We start from the raw sequence: 20,748 nt of genomic DNA on the forward strand, positions 1-20,748 counted from the left end.
CCGTCGACACCGAGCGCCTCTACTTCGACCCCGGCGCGACCAGCCGGCCTCTCCTCCGACCCGGCAGCCACGCGCGACGAGGCGGCCCGTCAGGGCCAGCCGTCGTCCGCTCGTCGGTCTGCCCGTCGCCTTGCGCCGGCTGTCACCGCCCTGCTCCGACCGGGAAACCTACATCGCCACAACCCGGCGGCTTCGCACCATGCGACGGCCAATCATAGACGTCGCTCGCGTGCCGGCCCGCCCATCGATCCACGTCACCCGCCTCCGCCGCGTCTGCACGGCGGCTCGGCGGTCTACCTCGCCGGCCTTGTCCTCGGCTCCATCAGGCTCGTCGGCTGCCTCAACTCGGGCGCCGCTGCTCCGTTGGTCGCTCGGGCCTCGCTGCCCGGGCGCCGGTGCTGCTTTGGCAGCCCGGGTGCTGGTGTTGACGACCCACGCTGTCCGTCATCGCCGGCCTCATCCAGGACTCCGCCACCACCACGCCTCCATCGAGCGGCGTCCCCGTCCTCGCGCGCGATCGGCTTGATCACCCGCTTGCTGCCGCGATCCGCCTCATCTACGCCATGCGACCAACCTGGCCCGTCGGTTGCGCGCGCCTCCGCAGGTCCCCTGAAGATTGTCCCGAGTTCAGCGCGCCCCTCCACCGATCGAGCAACGGGCTGCCGCTGCATCGCCCAGTCGGGCCGCAGCGCCGCCGCCCCGTTGTTCTCCTCCCGGCTACATCGACCTGCGTCACCGCTGCGTCGCCCCTTCGGGCCATAGTGTCGTGGCCCGCGGTCCACCGCCGCCCCGGGGCCGTCCGCTCCAGGCCGTCCCCATGGCTACACCGACCCTCGCGCCGCCGTTGCGTCGCCCCGTCGGGCTGTAGTGAGCGTGGATGCGGTCCACGCCGACGTCCCGAGGCTGTCCCCGCGGTTGCACCGACCCGCGCTCCACCGTCACGCCGCCTCTTCGGGCTGTCGCGTCGCGGCCCGCGGTCCCGTCGCCGCCCTGAGGTCTTCCTGCCGTCGCCCGGACCTGCCCGCCGCCGCTGCGTCACCCCTACAGGCCGTAGCGCCGCGGCCCGTGGTCCACTCTGCCGTCACCGCGCGTCGACCTCCCGTGGTATGCGATCCGCCGTCTCCCTGGGCGCGGGAACGCCACCGTCCGCGCCGGTCTTCGTCACGCTGTTGGGTTCTTCGCCTACTTCGAGCACCGTCGCCGCGCTCCTAACCTAGCCGCCGCCGCCGCCGTCAGGCCGCCGTCGCCGCTCTTCTTTGGCCGTCGCCGCCGCTACCCCCGTAGCCGCCGAAGCCGCCCGTCCACCTCCTTCGTCTTCGCCCAGCACCAGCCCGTCGCCAGCATCACCGTCATCTACCTCGACCGCTTCATCTAGTCCGACAACCGTGGGCGACATTGACCCCGTGCCAATTGGCGCCGCAACCGTCGTTGAGTCCTTCTCTGCTGGCCTCTCCGACTTCCTCGACATGGCGTACAACTCGTGCAGGTCCCAGTCTACGCATGCCCGGTGCTGGCAACACCATCGCGTGCCTTCGTCCACGACGTGTCCCCGGGCCCGGCAAGCCTGGTGCGGCGCTTCGTCAACTTCGTCTTCGTCCATCTACGCATGCCCAGTGCTGGCAACACCGACACGTGCCTTCGTCTACGATGTGTCCCCGGGGTTGGCAACCCCGGCGCGCCGCGTTGTCAACAACATCTACTTCCTAGCGCACCACTACTTCGACATCACTGCGCCCACGACTAACTCGGCGCCTCCTTGCGCCCACGGCTCCATGGCGACTTCCTCGACACCGGCTACCCCGACTCGACATCGACCACGGCGTTCTTCGCATGGCTACCTTGATCACGGCTCCACCACCCACGCTCTCGGCTACATCGACAAACGGCACAAAGGGCTACCTCCTGCTTGAGCAACCTCGTCGGTTTTCACTCCAGCCACAACTCTGTGATGCATCGACCGTTACGACTGTGGGGGGGATGTCCGTCGGCTTGCCTTCGGATTCTTCTCCAGTCTCACCGTCTGCGTCGCTCCCGTTGTGACTGCGGGGGGATGTTGAGTATATTGATTATTAGGAAAGACTAGATAGACTAGGATTAGTTCTGGCTTGTCTTGTACTTCAAGTTGATCATTGTACTCCTATATATATGCTCACGAGGCTCAAACAATACAACGAACTGTTCCATCAAATCCTCTCTCTCCCCTCTAACAGAAGAAAACCCAACCACGTGGAGAGGCGCCTTGTCCCCGGCAGAGTGCACGCAGCATGGTGTTCGCCCTCAGATCAGATTTAGCCAGGAGTGTGCAGTTAAGCAGCGTAGAGGCCTTGGGGAGGCAGGGAGGGGAGGGACAGGACCGCGGCCATGGAGGAGCAGCACCGCGACAAGGTACACGCAAAGAGCGTCCACTGTCGTCGAGTCCCCGCGCTGCCCGGGACTCGTCGCTCTCGGTCGTCTTCCCACCGGCGATCGTATCAACTTCTCCTTAACAGCCTGGTTGCCGCTCCCTTCTGATCATCACATTAGGGATCATGGTTTGCTAATTGTGGTTTTAACTTGCCACAAACATTGTACGTAATTTGTTGGTGTTGTGGCGTGATCTGGTCTCTCTCTCTCCGAATTTCTCTGATGAACGCTACTGGATAGAGGTAGACGAAGACACATAGAGAGATGGGAGTTTGGCGACGCGTAGCCTTGCGTCTTTTCTGTTTTGCTTTCCTTTTATTCCATCGACTAATAGCGCTAATTCCGCCACGATCCACTTAGAGTGCGTGCCATTCCACGTACAATGGACCGTACCGGAAGACTCGATAAAAATCCTAACAACTACGACCTGGCCGCAGCGTGAACATAGCTCACGTCTGGCCCATCTAGTTTACATGCAGTACAATCAGGATGCATGCAAACCACTCTTACATGACTAGGACTCTAGCTGAAACAAATCTAACGTGACAGTGCATTAAAAATAATCTAAACATAAATTCGTAACAAGATTAAACCTAACAATATAATTGATGTTTTAAATCATGTATTATGTGTTGGGTTTATTCACCTGATTTTCTTAGTTATTTCGTTCAGGTTGCGATCTTCAAACTCCCGTTCCACCTCATCTGCTTGGATTGGCAAGTAAACATATCTTAAGCTGAACACTTGAACATCAGCATATCTATTCTTGGAGATCTTCTTGCGTTCTGAATTTTCGAGATATTCTTCCATTCTGAATATGTGTGCTCACTTTGATCTACCTACTACCTTAGGTATGTGTAACGTCGCTGGTCCCTAATATGATACTGCTGACTAGTCTATGAGGCATCTGCCGGGGGAATTTTGATGTAAGTGGTCTTACTATCTTAGGGTATCTCCAGCCGTTCGGCCCCCCACGGCACCTAAATAGAGCGGCCTGGGGGCGTGCCGGCGCTAGTTCGGCCCCTGGGGGCGACCTAGCTCCCAGTCACGCCCCCACGCGCCGGCTTCAGGATGCGGGAAATTTAAACTTGGTCGTTCCCGCTCTCAAAAGACGCTGCAAATCCGGCGATCGGACGTAGTCTGGCGTTACAAAAAACAGAGCGCCGCCGCCGCAAGTTCGCGTGCGCAACGATTCACTCGACGGGGTCGGCTCTAGGCGTTGGCGGAGTCGGCGTGCGCGGGCTCGTCGGTGTCGGAGCTGCTTCGGTGCTGGGCTGCGTCGGCGCGGCTTCGGCACTGCTGGGCGGCGATGTAGAGGCGTCGTTCGGGCTTGGCGTCCGTGTGGTCGTGGGCGTCGTAGGCGTCGTCGGCGTTGCCGTCGGCAGCTCGTTCAGGATGAGGCCGCGCTGCACCAGGTACCACGCCTTGAGCTTCTCGTCGTTGCTCTGGAGCATGTCCGCCCCGCCCATCAGAAAAGCCATGTCGGTGTTCCTCTTCTTCGCGGCGACGTTCGTCCGGAGCAGGTCGATCTTGATGGCGTTGTTCTTCATTAGAGACGACCACCGCGCCTCGGTCTTCTCTTCGCGTAGGACGGCCCGGGCCTGGGCGTCGGCGAGGCAATGCTCGATGGACTCCTGCACTCGCGCGGTTGCCGCGTCGGCGCTTTTCCCCTTCTTTGCCAATTTGTGCCCGTCTGGCCGCCCCTCTGGCGCGCCCGGAGTCGTCGCGTCCGGCTTGTATGTCTCCTTGGCCTTGTCAAGGGCACGTCGGACTTCCGCCCACTTCTCGCACTTGTCAATGCGCTTGTAGACGTGAAGGTGCTTGAAGTTGGTGTCTTGGTTGTTGCCCCGATACATGGCGAACATACGCAGCAGCTGCGCGGAGGGACGAACAGTTGGCGGGCGGCGGGCGTAGGGGACGAAGATATGCGGGCGAACGGCGTGCGTACCTGATCCTCAACGCTGGCGCCGCTCTCCGGGCGAGCCGCGACCTCCTCGACGATTCCATGCCATTTGTTGCACGCCAACTGGATACGTCCCCAATGGTTCGCCATCGCCTTGGAGTCGCGCTGCATGTAGACGCCTTTGAAGTAGGGGTCAACGAGCTTCCGCTCGTCGAACTCGGCCTTGATGCGGTCCCAGTACGTCTCCAAGCTCTGGTTCGCGCCGGTGGTCGGGTCGAGGCAGACGACTTTCCATGCTTCGGAGAGGCATTCCTCCTCCTTGGACGTCCACTTGATGCGCGGTTCGCCTGACCTAGCCGCCCGCTTCTTCTTCTTCTGGCGCCCCTTCATCGGAACAAGAGCCGGCTCCTCCTCCTCCTCGTCCTCCTCCTCCTCCTCGGGTTCCTGCGCGTCGTCGCCGTAGACGTAGCCGAGCTTGGCCTCCATGTCGCCGCAGAGGTCCACTACCTCGTCCTGGGTGGCGAACCCGGGAGACGCGGCGGCCGCGGTCGATCCCGTCGCGATGATGTCGTCCATGTCGGCTCCCGTGTCGTCGGCGTCGCCGAGGTGCGAGAAGGGTAGCGGTCCACGGTAGAGATGGGGCGTCGGTGTGGACGCGTAGGCGGTGGGCGGCGAGTAGTTGTATGGAGGGTACTGCACGCCGACGAAAGCGGGCGAGGGCATGCGCGTAGCGGGGTGACCATGAGGGAAGGTCACGTTTGGGTTGAACCCACCGTGCACGTCGCCGTCGGCGTAGCCGGGCGACGATGAACCCCATGGAGATCCGGCGCCTTGCTGTCCCCAGGGCGCGTACTGGGCGTGGCTGACGACGGGTGGATTCATCCCCACCTGGTCGACCGATGAGGAAGACGCCGCCGCGCGCGCCGCGTTGTCGTGTGCCTTCTTGGCTATGGCCCTGTTCCGCCTGTCGGCGGTGACTGCTTCGCGCCGCTGAACTTCCACCCTCCACTCGGCGTTCGACAGGCCCGGTGGCTTCGATGGCGGCGCCCTCGGCTTCCTCTGCTTCGGCTGGGCCACAGCGCCAGTCGCGGTTGCCGCCGCGCGCGGCATGGCGTACTTCTTCGCGGCGAGCAGGAGGGGGTTTGGCGGGAGAAAGAGAGAGAATGGCGGGAGGAAGGCGAGCGAGCGGGAGAGATGCGAGGGAAAAGCATCAAAAAACGGCGGGAAAAGGCTCTCGGGTCGCCTCCAGGGTGGGCCCATGCGCCTTTTTGGCTTGTGCCGCTCCCCAAGCGCCCCCCAGGGCGCCGGGTTCGGCCTGGGTCCGCCGACACCAGTTTTGGCCCGAGCCGGCGAAAAACGGGCTTCTGGGGGCGCGACTGGGGCCTTTTTTTGGCGCCGGTGCGGCAAAATCGCCTGGGGAGGGCCTGTTGGGGGCGTGGCTGGAGATGCCCTTAGGCAACCTAACTTATTTTGCTTCCAAAAATCTGCACTATTATTTTAGGCAACCTCTTTCAGAACATGATCAGAGGAGGTTTAAACAGCCCCTTGTCACGCTGTAGTAGTTAACTTTGCCTTTTTACAGATATATCGACATAATATGATCATTACTTCTTGATAATAGTTTCATGATGAAGTTCATACATTTAAACAAGCTTAACTTATACAGTGAGGCTCGCGTATGATTACTTGCTTGTGTAAACCAAAGTAACATTCCTGAAAAAAAACACCAAGGTAACGCCCTAGCTCTTCTTTATACTAGCAAGAATTTGACACATACGCGCATCATTTTCTTGTCCGGAAGTTAATCTTCTTGCCCAAGACACTGCGAGACTCTACCACGTGATTTTTGCTGCATAAGGAATGGGGAGAATCATATTGCCCATAATATACTTACAACTACGAACTGTGTTGCAAGAGCTCTAAAGTAGGTTCATAGTTTGGAATATTAATGCACCTATAAATATAAATAAGAGGTTGTTCTAAAATACGTAGCATATGGATTGTAGTTTGGTGATCTAATTTATGGTTTGACCGTGTATCATGCTAGAAACTATCTGTAGATAATGTTTTTTTTTCTAATTTGAAGATGTGTTCGCTTTTTTTCCTCGATCTGGTTTTATGTATTTTTTTTCCTAAATGACTTCGAATTGTTGTAGCAGACATCTGTAGATTAATCAAATAATCTGACAATGCTCTGTGTGAAGGCCAACCTGATGCTTATCTTTGTTTGTGTGCTACCTTTAGTTTAGAGACCTTTTCTCAATCATGCCCCTTCAATATCATATTGATATCTTCTCTAGCTTGACCTCCAAGCACAACATGGCCATTTGGATTTAACTAAAGTGAATGGGAGAAGGTTTGCTTTTGTTACTAGCTTAGTTTCGTTTTCATACAATAAAATTAGGATATCCTTTTCGGTCTCCTTTTCCTCTGAGCAGAACAATGAAGGTTGGTTTTGTGCATCAAGGATTGGATGGTGTTGTGAGAAATATGAGAGGCGATGGAGGATGGTTAGTTACTGTTGCAGTGTCGCTTATCATACAATAGTCAAAGTTGTGGTTTATCATACTGTAGTTGAAGATTAGTACAAGCAAAAGCTGTTTGGCAATCTGTAGTTTCTCACTGCATGGGATGCAGCTAAATAAATCCTCGATAGTCAGTTCAAGATTTCTTGAGTAAAGAATACTGTGTGTAAATTTTTTATCTTTAGCTCTCTAAATAAAAGCCTCGGTTGTTAACATGGTTTATCACGATATGTTTGGAGCTTAGTAGGCTTGGACACACTGATGTTTATCAAGATGAGTCTGAAACATGCTTTGATCTCAATGAGAACATGTATTTGTATTTTTTATGCAGGAATGGACATGATTAGTATTTTTGTGTGTGCAATGCACACTTAGCACTGAGCCTAAAACGGTAGGCTGCGGCATACAACGATTCATCATGACCTTGCTAGAGGTAAAAAAATTGCCGCTTGCCATGTCACTGGTGACGCATGAGAGGCACGGGATAAAAGGATTCGAGTGAGGGGTGCGGGAGGTTAGTGTCACTGGAGATGGTAGGGTTTAGAGGGATGGCATGCTGACGACAGTGATGGAGGCGGTGACTTGAATAGGGGAAGGGCGAGGCGGCGTGTGTCAACATTCGTCAACTATGGGTGGCCGTGGCAGGTGCCAGCGATGGTGACTCGAGCAGGCAAAGGGCAAGGTGGCGTGAGTGAGCACTTGTCAACTGCGGGTGGCGGTGGCGGGCGGTTAGGCAGGGAGAGGTGGGCCCTTCAATAGGGTGGACGAAAAAGAGGTAGTGGGTTTACAGATTAGAGTGCGGCTAAGCGGAAGGTCGAAGGCATCGGAGATGGTGATAGGTTTGAAGGGATGGACGACGCCAGCTAAGACAGTGACTCGGGCAAGGGGCAGCCAAGCGGGGAGACTTAGGTGGGTGGCACTGGCTGGTTGTTAGGCAGGGAGACTTAGGCGAGTTGATAGGGTAGATGAAGAAAAAAGGCAGCGGCATGAGAAAGAATTAGAAAAGAAGCAGCAGCGAGTTAATTCGACTGACACTGGTTTATTCTAGCTAACCGACACAAAGATGCTTCTTTAAAATTGTTTTGTCTAACTCATATTATCACAAATCTCACAAGGTTAAAATATCAACAATTTTCTGGTCGGAAATGGGAAATAGTATCCCTGCACAGTAGATGACATTTTTTTTTTGCTGGATTAGGAATTCCCTATTTTGTAGACCTTCTCTGACCCATTATGTCTACAAGGGCGTTACATGTTAATTGCAACTACATGCTGCAGTAATTTGTTTGCACAATCCATCGTGAACAATCATAGAAATAGAAGAAATAGGTGAAACTATGTTGAGATATCTATTTGGGTGGAGAGACAAGGAAGAATGTAACTTATGAGGGTGGCTCCCATCGTCTACTTATATGTCATTTAATAATCCATTTGATTAATTCACCTATATTATCAGCATCGAGACACAAATTATATGTGTTATTGCCCGTAGCGGGCATTCAACTAGTTTATATATAACCTTTAGTCCACGGCGTTACCTATTATGCTTTCGCAACAGATGCAGGCAATGTTTGGCCACCTCCAGCCTTCACATCACATCCTTCAGAGCTTGCCGTAGATAAAGCTTGATCTTTTGAACAGGGACCCTAAAGAATTTACAGAGTACTATATAAGTATTGTGAACAGCACAAATACTACAATGTCTCTACTTCAAATTAAATTACACAGATCCACCGATGTTACCTCAATGGAACATACACTGCGGTAAGCACCCAACAGAATGTTGAGCCCAACATAAGTATATGAACATATGCTTATGAGAACAGTAACGATGAATAATATTTTCTTCCGGGAAAACAAAGAATAGCATAACAAGCCACATACAGTGCTACAAGGGTATAATATATCATATGTGCAGACTATGAGCATAGAAATGTGAACTGTCCATATCAGATATAGCACTATCAAAGAGTATTAGACTTTATATGGTTGAGTAATTTCAAATGAATCAGATTTGCAAAATGGAAACCATGTACAGTAGGAGTGGATAGCCGATTTCCACAACAATTTACTAATTCAGTGCTCTCATGAAAAGAAACTGCATGTGCATGGGCTCACCTCATCATTTTGTACCAAAGAAGGAGGCCACGCCATGATGTAGGGATGGACAGGCTTGTGATAATCTTCACATATCAGTTTCAGCTCTGCTGTTTCGAGGCAAAAGGATAGCAACAACTGAGGAGACTCGGTACACCCGTCATACTCAGTACGCAGGTACATGATTCCATCTGTAACATCCATAAGCCGCACAATGATAAATTCATCACCTCCTTTTGGGAACTTAACGAACTGGCGAGTCATTTTCAAGGGAAATGTCTGGTACAACCAGTAATTGCGACCATCGTCACAATGCTCATCCTCGGGTCTCCAGAAAAAGACATCAAGCGAGCAACCACCCCACAAATCTGGGGAAACGATACAGGGCCTCCCATCCTTGGTATTACCAAACACAAAAGCACACTTACGGCCTTCCTGATCTGCCAAGAGCGGCGGCAGATCCATTTTAGTGAACTTCAGTGTCGTGGTGTCGAGCACTGTGATGTAGGGTTTCCCCACGTGCGTCCAATAGACAGACCCATTCACCATCTTGCCGGTGACCATGCTCCCAGTGCCAGGGAACTTGCGGCACTTGGACTTGATGCTGCTGTCCGGCGAGATGAGGTGGACGACCGCCTTCGCCTGAAACAAGTTGAAATCGAAACACACCACGCGGGGTGGTGCGCCGGGGTCCTCTTGGGAGGAGATAGTGTGGAATTCGAAGCTAGTGGCATCGGAGAAGAGGCGGGGCGGTGAGGGGTAGAGATGCAGTGCCCGGGTGAGAGGGTTGTAGGCAGCTATCTGCTTGGCCCTCCGGTTGAAGACAACCACGTAGCCGTCGCAGCACCGCTCAATCTCCCACACGGGCGAGGCCTCCTCCTCCTCCTCCTCGTCTTCTTCCTCGTACTCCTCGTACTCCTCCTCCTCATTGCCGTCTTCGCTGCCGTCGGCGTCTAGGAGTGGGAGGGCGGTGAGGGAGAAATCGCCGCCGCGGGCAGCGGCCTCGAAGTCCTGGTCAGGGGGGCTGTGGTGGGCGTGGAAAGAGGAGGCCTCGGGCTTGAAGCCTCGGCGCTGGACGAAGAGGCCGACGAAGGGAGACGGGTGGAGAGCCCGGAAGCTGCGGCGGAAGGCGGGGGACGAACGGACCGCGGAGAGGAAGGTGCGGCAGGAGAGGGCGGCGCGGACGAGGCTCGGGAGGCCGGGGAGGCGGAGGAACACCTCGCAGAGGAGGTCGTCGTCGAGATCGAGCACGGTGGTCGGGCATTTCGCCGTCGGCGGCAGCGGCGGCGCCATCGCTCGAGACCTAGGTTTTTTTTCTGAGGGAGAGCTCGAGACCTGGGTAGTATAGCGGGGGAAGCCGAATGAACGGGGCCATGGGTCTCGCGTCGTCTGAAAATTTCGAGTTTTATCCCAGCGGATACGGCCCAGGCCTGTCGGCCATCTGAGTGCATGGGTCGCGCTGATCAAGGCTATAGCGCAGCAGGACACCGGCCCATAATGCATCACCGCAGTTGAAACTGGTATTCTCTCGATCAAGGGAAAAGTGTGTGTTGCCGAGGCCATTGAGCTGTTCCCAGACTTTCTCCACTATGTTGGAATTTTTTTTCGAGAAACTACCAATCTATTCATCTTCAATCATGGCAATACAAAAAACAATAAAGGTAATAAAGATTACAAAAATGTCCGTGGACCACCTACTGACTATAAGCACTGGAGCGAGCCGAAGTCACGCTGCCGTCATCGTCCCTAGCCGGGCAAACCTTGTTGGAATCTATCATTCTTAAGATGTTGCTCCCCACTACTTCCTATTCTCTCATCATGCACACTATGCACATCAGCGATGTGCCACGTCATCTACTATATCTAAAATCAACATGTAGCCTTCCACCTAAGCAAATCTGCCACCTCAACATTTTTTTCCTTTTTTTCGACATAATGCATCGTGTGATTTTAATCTCTGTAGCTGTTGGTCCCTCTTCGTATTCTGAAACTGAAACCAACGATTGTATATTAATAGGAGCCGAGAGTCGAGACCATCCTACTAATCTTCTCCCGTCATTCTGCTACTCTTCCCAGTAATTTATCACCCATATCATGTTTGCATCTTTTCCACTTCAGACCATCCCTTGGCCTTCTACGAATCCCTGCATACACAAATTCAACTATTGGCTGACCTGATGGTTGTCGCTGCATCATCCGACCTTGCATACCCCTGCCACCACCGGATTCAACAGTGAGGAGCTGCGACGACCCTGCCATCGATGGATTCGATGGCGAGGAGCTGCGCCCAGCACCCTCTGCAACCTAGCTCCATCGCCTTTCTCCTGTACCATCTTCAAATCTGCTGGTGAGCCGCCAGTTTTCGCTTTCCAATAATCAAAGACCTTGATGGTGGCACAAATCGGATGAATCTGTTATTTACATCCATGTTCTCCCCACATCCTCTTATTGGCAGCGTATAATATATTGATTAATACCTCGCTCATCCAGTTTTTACAGGTTGGCATGAGTTAGTTGTCTTGGAAAATTCATGTCTTGGCCGATCCAAAGCTCAATTACAGAATTGTATCTCAGATGCAGGAGCTTGATATGATCTGGTTATTTTGAGATTTTGCTCCTAAATTGCACATGCCCCGATATGGAATTTAGTCCCATGTCTTTCCCATTGGTTTCAGCACTTTTTAGTCTATGTCGACAAGGTATTCGATCACAATCCAAGCAAGTGGCAGGTCTGTATGTTTTTGCAGAAATATTTAATCTACGTGGACAGGATATTTTTCTGTTTGATCACTGACCACCTCCTCTTACTTCAATTACAGGTCACACATGTGTTACACGGTCTCACTGTCGACAAGAAATGTATGCATCACTGCATCAGAAATTGCAATTTGTTTGTAGCATTTTTATTTACTATGTCCTCTGTCGGCAAGGTAACAACTAAGCTACAAGCACTTGGCACGCCAGAGAGATAAACACCATAAATTTATATTGTTTTGTTAGTGTTTTCAGAAACATACATCTACATTATCTCATACATAGTTTTCTGATCCTTCAGTATATGGGTGTAATAAGTCTTATAACTAGCTGTTATAGTGTTGTCCATTAGCATAACTAAATTCCATCAGTGTGCCTACGGTTCCATTTGTTTCTAATATATGATACATCCATGATTCAACTTTATAGTTTTACAACATATGCTTATGAAGTCCCGCAGCAACGCGCGGGGCATCATCTAGTTTCCTAACATACCATGTCTATGCTCTTAATGTCTTGATCGGTGTAGTATGGGTACCACAATGGAGGAGTGGTGTGATGCTCTGGTGCATTCTCTTTTTTCTATAGTTGCGCCAGGAGTCCCTAGGGTTACTTGTAAGTCGGTTTCATCAAGGGATAAATATGCCGATGATTCAAACATGTCTTCAAGTGTGCGTCAAATCTTTGGAGACAAGAACAAATGTCCAATCTAACACACACGTTTCAGATGATAGGATACACAACATCATATGGGATTAGACAAGAACAAATGTCCAATCTAACACACACGTTTCAGATGATACTTATGAGAGCACTGAGGCAACATCAATTGGAAAATTCAAGATTAGCAGGTCTGAAAATTCACTTAATTAAATTCCCTAACATCAAAGTTGTTCCTCACTAGATCCGCGTTCTTATGTGACTATTTACGACCATAATATTTTCAATAATTGGTGTTTCATATGTTATCTATAAGTTTTTTTGCTGAACCATTGACAGTAGAAATGATCACAAGAGTTGGCCGTGCACAAGCAACCTCAATCACTCTACTGAAGAATGCATCCGATAGCTCTAATGGAAGCACTATGAAGAGCCTGGACCTGAAGGTTGGCGCCGGTGCCCACAAGCAGGATGCCTCATCAGTTGGTTCATTGAGCCAACATCAGGTGCCTATGCCGGCCAGCAGCCCGGGTAGCAAACTTTTCAATAGTAAAATGAGAGCAGCAAACTGCTGTATGACTACTCTCATTTGGAGCCATGTGTGTTTATGACTGAAATTTGAAGTGTGCACTAGACGGGCAAAGACCTGAATGGCCCACATCTTCTTGCAGTTTCTTCTAAAATCTCAGCTCGTTGTCGAGACACAACAAAAGTTCGGCAAAGAATGTGGCACCTCATGACTCCTCACCCGAACCCCAACAGAATGAGTGAGCTGATACAACAGCATTGCAAATGGTCTACAGATATATAACAAGGCAAACTGAGTGAGGTCGAAACTTTAGTTGAATAAAATCTCAGCTCGTCGGCGAGACACAACAAAAATTCGGCAAAGAATGTGGTACCTCATTACTTCTCACCCGAACGCCAACAGAATGAGTGAGCTGACACAACAGCACTGCAAAGGGTCTACAGATATATAACAAGGAAACTGAGTGAGGCCGAAACTTCAGTTGAATAAAATCTCAACTCGTCGGCGAGACACAACAAAAGTTCAGCAAAGAATATGGCACCTCATGACTTCTCACCCGAACCCCAGAAGAAAGAGTGAGCTGACACACCAGCACTGCACACTACTAGAAAAACCCCTACTAATGGCGCACCTAGTATGACCATTAATGGCGCATCTGTGGTGCGCCATTAACAGCACGCCATTAGTAATTTATACTAATGGCGTACCACCTGGTGCGCCATTAGTATCTGGTATCTGGTATACTAATGGCGCACCGCGGGTGCGCCATTAGTATAGGCCAGTGTGCGCCATTAGTATGCCTCCCAGGGGCCATGTATATCCAAGTGCTTTGGCATACTAATGGCGCACCACCACTGGATGCGCCATTAGTAACCATGGCATATTAATGGCGCACTTACCAGTGATGCGCCATTAGTATGCTTTGTCATACTAATGGCGCACTGTCATGTGATGCGCCATTAGTATGAATATTAGGTTTTTTTTTATTTTTTTATTTTCTGTTTTTTGCACAGGTTACAAAATGTATAATTTGACAAAATATAGACGACACACATCAACAACAGATTCATCGAATACAATAGAAGAATACAATTCATCATATTAGTCTCCGAATACAATTCATCATATTAGTCTCCGAATACAATTCATCATATTAATCTCCGAATTGAAAAGACCGAACAAAGATAGAACATTATATTACAAGTCTCGAGACCGCGAGTAGCGAGTTTGTCTTCACATTACAAGTCGATATCGATCATCTAAACTACCATCACATAGAAGAGAGCTACGGTCATCACGATGAGCATCATCACGATGAAACTCGTCTTCATCCGGTTCCTCCAACGCTCCCTCCCCTCTCCCGCTAGATAGCGGGCGTATCTAGATTCGGCCTCGGCCCTAGTGGTGTACCCTTTGTAACTGTTACCGCTGAATCGGTGAACCTGTCTCCGACACTCCTCCCAGTCATCGTAGACTCCGGGAACCTTACCCTTGTACACGACATACGTCGGCATCGCTATGCACTAGCCAAACGAAACGTTAGTACCAATTCACAGACAATACATAAGCAATATATAATTATGCAACAGAACGATCGGAAGAGAAAAGCAAGACATTAATAGCATCGATTACATCTAAGTTGAACGACTCTCGAAACCAAAGAGACATACTACAAGTTCATTAAAGTTTAATTACAACATGAGCCAATCGATGTTTCAGAACTAGACACGGCATCACTGCTTTCGACTCGACTCAAGGGACCGGAGCGTGGATGAAGCCGCCGTCTATCGTGGGAGTCATGAAATAACGGTCGTTGTCAGCCTGCATTTGTAGCATTGTGTCGATGTCACTGTTGAACGGTTGATTTCTGAGGTACAACTGCCCCGAGGTACGAAGGACATCTTGATGGATGATTTCCGCAAACTCCGACTGGATGCGAAAGAATTCTTGTCGGAGGTCCGCGTCCTGGATTGCCGACACGCTCGCGACCCAATCTTTGAGTTTACTCGGTAGCAGAAGTTGATGATGGTCCCGTACGATCGCCCGCATGTGATGGATGGCGTAGTAGGCACCCTTCTGACCACCAGGCGGCTGCTTGACGCAGCAGAACGTCGTATTGTGGGAGAACACGTGCTTGCCGTACTTACGAATAGGCCTGGTGAAGGTGCCTCCAGATTTGGCGTAGCCGGGGAGAACATCATCAAGAACCTTCTTGATATTTGTGTAGTCTATGTTCGACTGACGGTCCGGGTCGAAATACGTGGCCATGGAATATTTGGGGCTTAGGAGGATGAGCGTGCAACGTGTGTCACTGCAGAAAACACGGAATGTTAAAAGAAAAACGATCGAAATGTAAGAATTCATATGTTACGGGCCGGTTGAGGGGAGGACTTACTCGGGAAAGTAAGGCACGAGGAAGTTATCCTTATCTTGGTTTGCCAGAATGACGCCTTCGAGGTAAGAACTCGCGACTTGCCGGTCCCCAGCGCTGCCCAAGATCTTGGCACGCATGTAGAAGGGGTCGACTATCACGATGTCCGGGGTCTTGTCGTGAATGATCCGCATCTCCATACTCAGCGAAAATAGCCGAACGAAGGTGTAGTGCAGCGGATGAAGGTTCAACATAGCGTGGATGTCATAAAAACGCAGGACGATCGTACGCCCGATGGAGTTATCCACAAAGCCCTTGCCCTCTGGCACCTTGGCCGCGAAAACTGGGTATGCCACATCCTTCTCCCTGAGACGCCGCTTCTCCAAAGAAAGAACACTGTCATGCAGACTCCGCATAGCACCGGTTGCAGCATTGAGCATATTTGTCGGTAGCATCGCCCTACCCGCCACATGCACCCTCCTCGAGATATCCTGCGGTGAAGGTGGCCCGTCCTGAGCATGGATTGTACTCGGTGCCGGCTGGCTCGCACCCTTCTTAGTCTTTCTTTTGCGTGCCTTCTTCTTCTCCTGTAATGGGACCGAGTTCTGCTCACAGACCGCCTTCTTGAGTGTGTTGGGGCTGATAATATTTCGCACCTCGCCTATCTGAGGCTCGGTGAAGTCGGCAGCTGGAGGCGTCTCCTGAGAGCTGAACGTCAGACGGCGCCTGTTGCAACTTGGCTTCTCCGCGGTACCAGCTAGATCGCACACGTCTTTTGTTGGGTTTGGTTCTTGAGAAGGAGGCCCCATGAAGTCGCCATCGTACCCATGTTCGGCAAAGTACTGATCGACGTTGCCAAATGTATCATCTTCGTCGTCGTCGTCGTTCTGATCCTATGCCATATGCATGTTTGGATCCAGTGGCATAGGGATGTCCGGCACCGTTACGGCGGTCTTGCCATGGGGCCGACTTGGCGCCGACACGACTGGCGGTGTTGTCTTTGGGGTGGTGTCCCCCGCCCCCAAATGAATCTGGCTCTTCGGCCAAAGCAGGGGCCAGCTCAGGCAGGCGCTGAGGGTCATCACGTCTTCATCGTCGGCCCCGACGGGTCGAATCGGAGGTAACAAGTCGTCGCAGCCTGGCAGCACCCGAACTAGTTGAACCCTAAACAAGTTGGGTGGCATCTGGGTACCGTGGAACAAGGGGTTGCCCGGTTGAACGATTTTGCCCTTGGCGACATCGACCAACTCGTTGTTCACGAAGTGGAGGAGAGTGCACGGAACATCGGCGGCGCCCTGCGAAAACATGTAGGGCGTCAGGGATTCCCAGTCAAAGGCAAGGAGATGAAGTCCTCGGCCGAGAGAGGCTTAATTAGTTACCGTGATGATGGCGTCGAGCTCGGCTAATGTCGACGCACCGCCAACGGCGGGCGTGCAGTTGACGGAGGTGCCGCTTGCTGCAGAGGTGCCGGCCGGCGTACACCCGGGTGCATTAAGCTCCCGTGCCGGCGTCGGAGACACCAATGTCGCCTCCGCCGGAGGCACCAATGGCCCCGCCATCGCATTATGCAAGTTGCTGGCCGTGAAGCTAGGAATCGGGGGCGGCCCCTGTTGGCCGCCTGCAATCCACGCACTCAACCCCGAGATCAAGGTAGGCACAAGGGCGGTGATCGTCGCTCCGAGTCGTTGTTCCACTTGCTCTTGGACAATCTCCGGAATCCGCGCCACCTGTGCCTTGAGTTCTTCAACCTCTCGCGCCTGGCTTTCCGAGCTGGTCTTTTTCTCCTTCCGCACACCAGCACACAAGCCTTTGACGGCCACACGACCAGCTGACGTCGGCTTACTGAGCTTATCCTTGTTCTTCATTACATTCAACCCCCTATTTAGAGTGGTGTCCCAAGGGTTGCTCTTAGTCGACCCCGCGCTACTGCTTTCAGTCGCCTGCGGAAGGAATGTGAACCATTTAGAAATTTGGCTTCATTAATTAGAATGCAACCATATGGAGCTAATTACGCGGGGGTGTATTCCTTACCAGAACAAGCTCAAGCTGCCTGGTCTTCGGATCCGTGGTAAGCTCCTTTGTTTTCGGGTCCTTCTTGTACCGGGCCCTGACAAAGTTCCTGGTCTGCTTGTCACCGTATTTATCAAAGAGGGGCGGTAGGCCTTGCTCGGCACGGTCCGCCTCCTCCTTGTCCCATATAGGCTCCGCCACTCTGTAACCGCCGGGACCGAGTGTGTGTTCCCCTATGTTCAGCTCCCGCATTTGATTCCCCCACTCACTTGATTGGGAGCTTGCGGTGCTCGAGCAATTGATCTTGAAGTCGTTGTAGTCATCTTCGGTGATCGAAGGATTTTTCTCCTTGATCTTCTGATAACTCTCACCTTTCTCGATCATTCTCTTCACATTGCTTTTCCAAGTAGACAGGGCCTTGCTCATCTTCGAGAGGGCAGCATTGTTCACTTTATTCCCTTTGAGGCTTGTGTTTTCAAATTCAGCGGGGAACTTGTATCGTTCGTGCAGCTTCGTGAAGAGGAGGTTGCACAAATTCCCTCGGTCAGGATGCCTCAGGTTCTCGGTGTTGATCGAGACGGTGCTCCGGACAATGCACCCGAGCTGAAGCGAGTACCCCTTGACTATTCGTTCGGGCGCCGTTGGATTCCCGTTGGAGTCCACTTCAGTAACTTCCTCCTTGAGGGTGCGGAGCACGATCGGGCGCCGGTCCTTCCGTTGCCTCTTCGGTTGGCTGCCATCTGTGCGTGCGCCGCCATCATCAGTGGTGGCATCCTCGGCGGCACCATCAGTGGTGGCATCAGTGTGGTCATCCTCGGCGGCACCATCTGTGGTCTCAGGATCGGTGGGGAAGGCGGCGACCTCATACAAGTGAGGTTGTTCCTCCATCTCCTGGGACAGCTCCCAGAATGCCTTGCCGCCCGAACCCCCGTCCTCATCGTTGTGGGCCATGTTTCTCTCTAAATAGAAACAAAGTTTGGTCAAAAAGTTGGTTATTGTCAAGGAACAAGATCTCTAAGTTGACCAAATAACCTAATTCTCGAGGAATGTCGCCAAAAAGTTGGTTATTGTCAAGGAACAATTGAGAGATGTTTGTGATATTGCCTAGGTGTTTTGGGATAGAACCTGTTAGTGTGTTGTTGCTAAGGTCCAAGTCCACGTTCTCAGGGTAACCTAATTCTTGAGGGGTGTGTCTAGAAAGTTGGTTGCTGCAAAGATACAAGGTTGTGAGTTTGGTCAAATTGCCTATGATGTTTGTGATATTGCCTTGGATCTTGAAGGCACTGTTGCATGATGCAGTGGTACAGCCAGCATGGGACCTCATCTTTGCAGGCTAATTTTCTAGATTGTAACACTGGGATTTGTGCACAAGCTAAGCTAGCTAAGACAGTAGCTTCCTTGCAACCCACAAAAGACAAAGGAAAAGGGGTGAAAAGGGGGAGATGGTTAGCTTTGATGAGCAGGCAACATCTTCCTAACCCCCTTCTTCTTGTCTCCTCTCACTATCTCTCTCACACACATGGCAAGCAAGGGTGTCTGAGTGTGTGAAAAAAATACTAAACTAATCCAACCACTAAAGCAAATTAATTTTTATTTCGGTTGAGAATCGGGCACCTTCTAGGTCAAGAAAATTGGGCATGACCTTTGCTAATTTTCTTGACCTTGGAGTGCCCCATTTCTCAACCGAAACGGAAATTAATCAATGTTTCAGGAGAAAGGGGTCATTTTAGAAGATCACAAGTAGCAGCAGCATCACTTGACAAAATCACAACTAGCAGCAGCAACTCGCGGATAGCAGCAGCAGCATCACTTGACAAGTAGTACAGCAGCAGCAGCAGCAGCATGCATGCACTTGGTGCACAGAGTCCCATTTTCAATTTAGTTTCAGTAAAAATGCCACTAGCAAATACAGAGCAAAAATCCACTAGAAGTACACTGTAAACCCACTAACATTTACAGTGTAAATTCCACTAACAATTACAGAATGACAAAACAATATATTTATACTACAACATATATAAAGAAATCTCCGAGTATGGAGATCTTGTAATCAGAAGTAAACACAAGCAAGCTTCAATCCAGATAAAGGCAGTGGAGGCAAAGGCACTAAATCAAAATAGACACCTTAATTGTTTGTGTCCTACATATGTACACCGAAACAAGAATATTACTTTATACTGCAGCCATCACTGCAGCCTGAGCCTCACCCGTTAACTGTTGATTCCTCAAAAAACCAACCTCTTATCTATACTTACTAGTACTTTATACTGCCAAGCAAAAGGAGCGTTAGCATCCCTCTCCCTGTTTAATCTCATAGCACAATGATAAAGTTATCTTGTCCTGGCCATGGGGAAGCACCAAAACCCAATGGAGCCATTTTTTTTGTTTTATGAGTTATATAAAAAATTAAATAGTTCCGTGGTTCAGGCATAATTGCCCTCATGTAGGATGGACGGGTGGCCAGGCAGGCTTGTTTAGTTTCGTCACTCAGTGTAGCTAGTTGTCTATACTATCGACCAATAACCAGTTGACTTGATGATCATCGTGTTCATTTTTCTCCTTCACTTTCCTTCTGGTGGAAGCAAGGCATCACTGGTTCATTGTGCATGTATGCTTCCTGTTTTTTACTTTTCCCTTTTTTTTGACTGCTGGTGAACATTACCACTCCAGCAATCATTCTCTTATATTCTGTTTTCCTTTCCTTCTAGTATTTTTTATGGTACCACACGCCACCGACTAATGAGTTCAGAAGCACCTGACGGACTAATGAGTTCAGAAGTACCACACGCCAGTTGCTGCCAGGACGATAAGAAAAAGCAGTAGCAGTCTTCTGGCAAGGTTAAGATGCTTGATTGATAGAAAAAGCAGTCTTCTGGCAATCTATAGTGTTCAAACAGTTACTTGCTACATATTGTACCTTGTTTAATTGAATCATCAACTCAGTCGATCAAGCATCTTAACCTTGCCAGAAGACTGCTTTTTCTTCCAGCACATTCGTTGCAACCGAAAATTAATTAGCATCGTTCGGTTTTTCTTTTCACAAATCAGAATTCCACACCAAAAAAAAACAAGAAAGCAATCTCCAACTTTTCACATAGCTGGTGGGAGACCCCGAATAGAACAGAATTCACTTAACACATGATGCAAACTTAGTTTCAGCACATAATCGCATATTCTTCATGATGAATCATGAATGACCAATTAACAAAACTGCCTGGAAAATACAAATCATAATTACTGCAATTCATATTTTTGAACGCATGAAAGTTCTGGAGACTATTTGAATTTGTATTACAATTCCTAGATTCTGAAGTTCGCAAATTTCTCTCTGATATTTGCCCTGATTATTTACTACAATAACCATGATGATAGGGAAGAGGAAATTAGTCAAATTACTGCTGAAGCTGAGTGCAAATTATCATGCTCATATGGAGATGGGATGGGAGGAGGGAAGGGGATAGGGGTCGGGGCGGTAGCTTACCTTGGAGGAGCGGGC

At 50.7% G+C, this 20,748-nt stretch overlaps 1 protein-coding gene across 1 annotated transcript in view; it reads right to left on the minus strand.

The window, feature by feature from the left end:
* Positions 1–10,221, minus strand: part of LOC119284155 — a 12,697-nt gene extending 2,476 nt beyond the window's left edge. Inside the window, exons 1-2 of the mRNA XM_037563397.1 lie at positions 8,950–10,221; positions 8,370–8,477 (exon numbers count right to left, since the gene is read on the minus strand). Coding sequence (XP_037419294.1) covers positions 8,373–8,477; positions 8,950–10,221 — 1,377 coding nt within the window. The 3' untranslated portion in view covers positions 8,370–8,372. The remainder of the gene's footprint in view (positions 1–8,369; positions 8,478–8,949) is intronic.
* Positions 10,222–20,748: the final 10,527 nt, after the last annotated feature.

Source organism: Triticum dicoccoides, chromosome 4A, assembly GCF_002162155.2.
Source record: "Triticum dicoccoides isolate Atlit2015 ecotype Zavitan chromosome 4A, WEW_v2.0, whole genome shotgun sequence".
In the NCBI taxonomy this organism is placed as follows: domain Eukaryota; kingdom Viridiplantae; phylum Streptophyta; class Magnoliopsida; order Poales; family Poaceae; genus Triticum; species Triticum dicoccoides.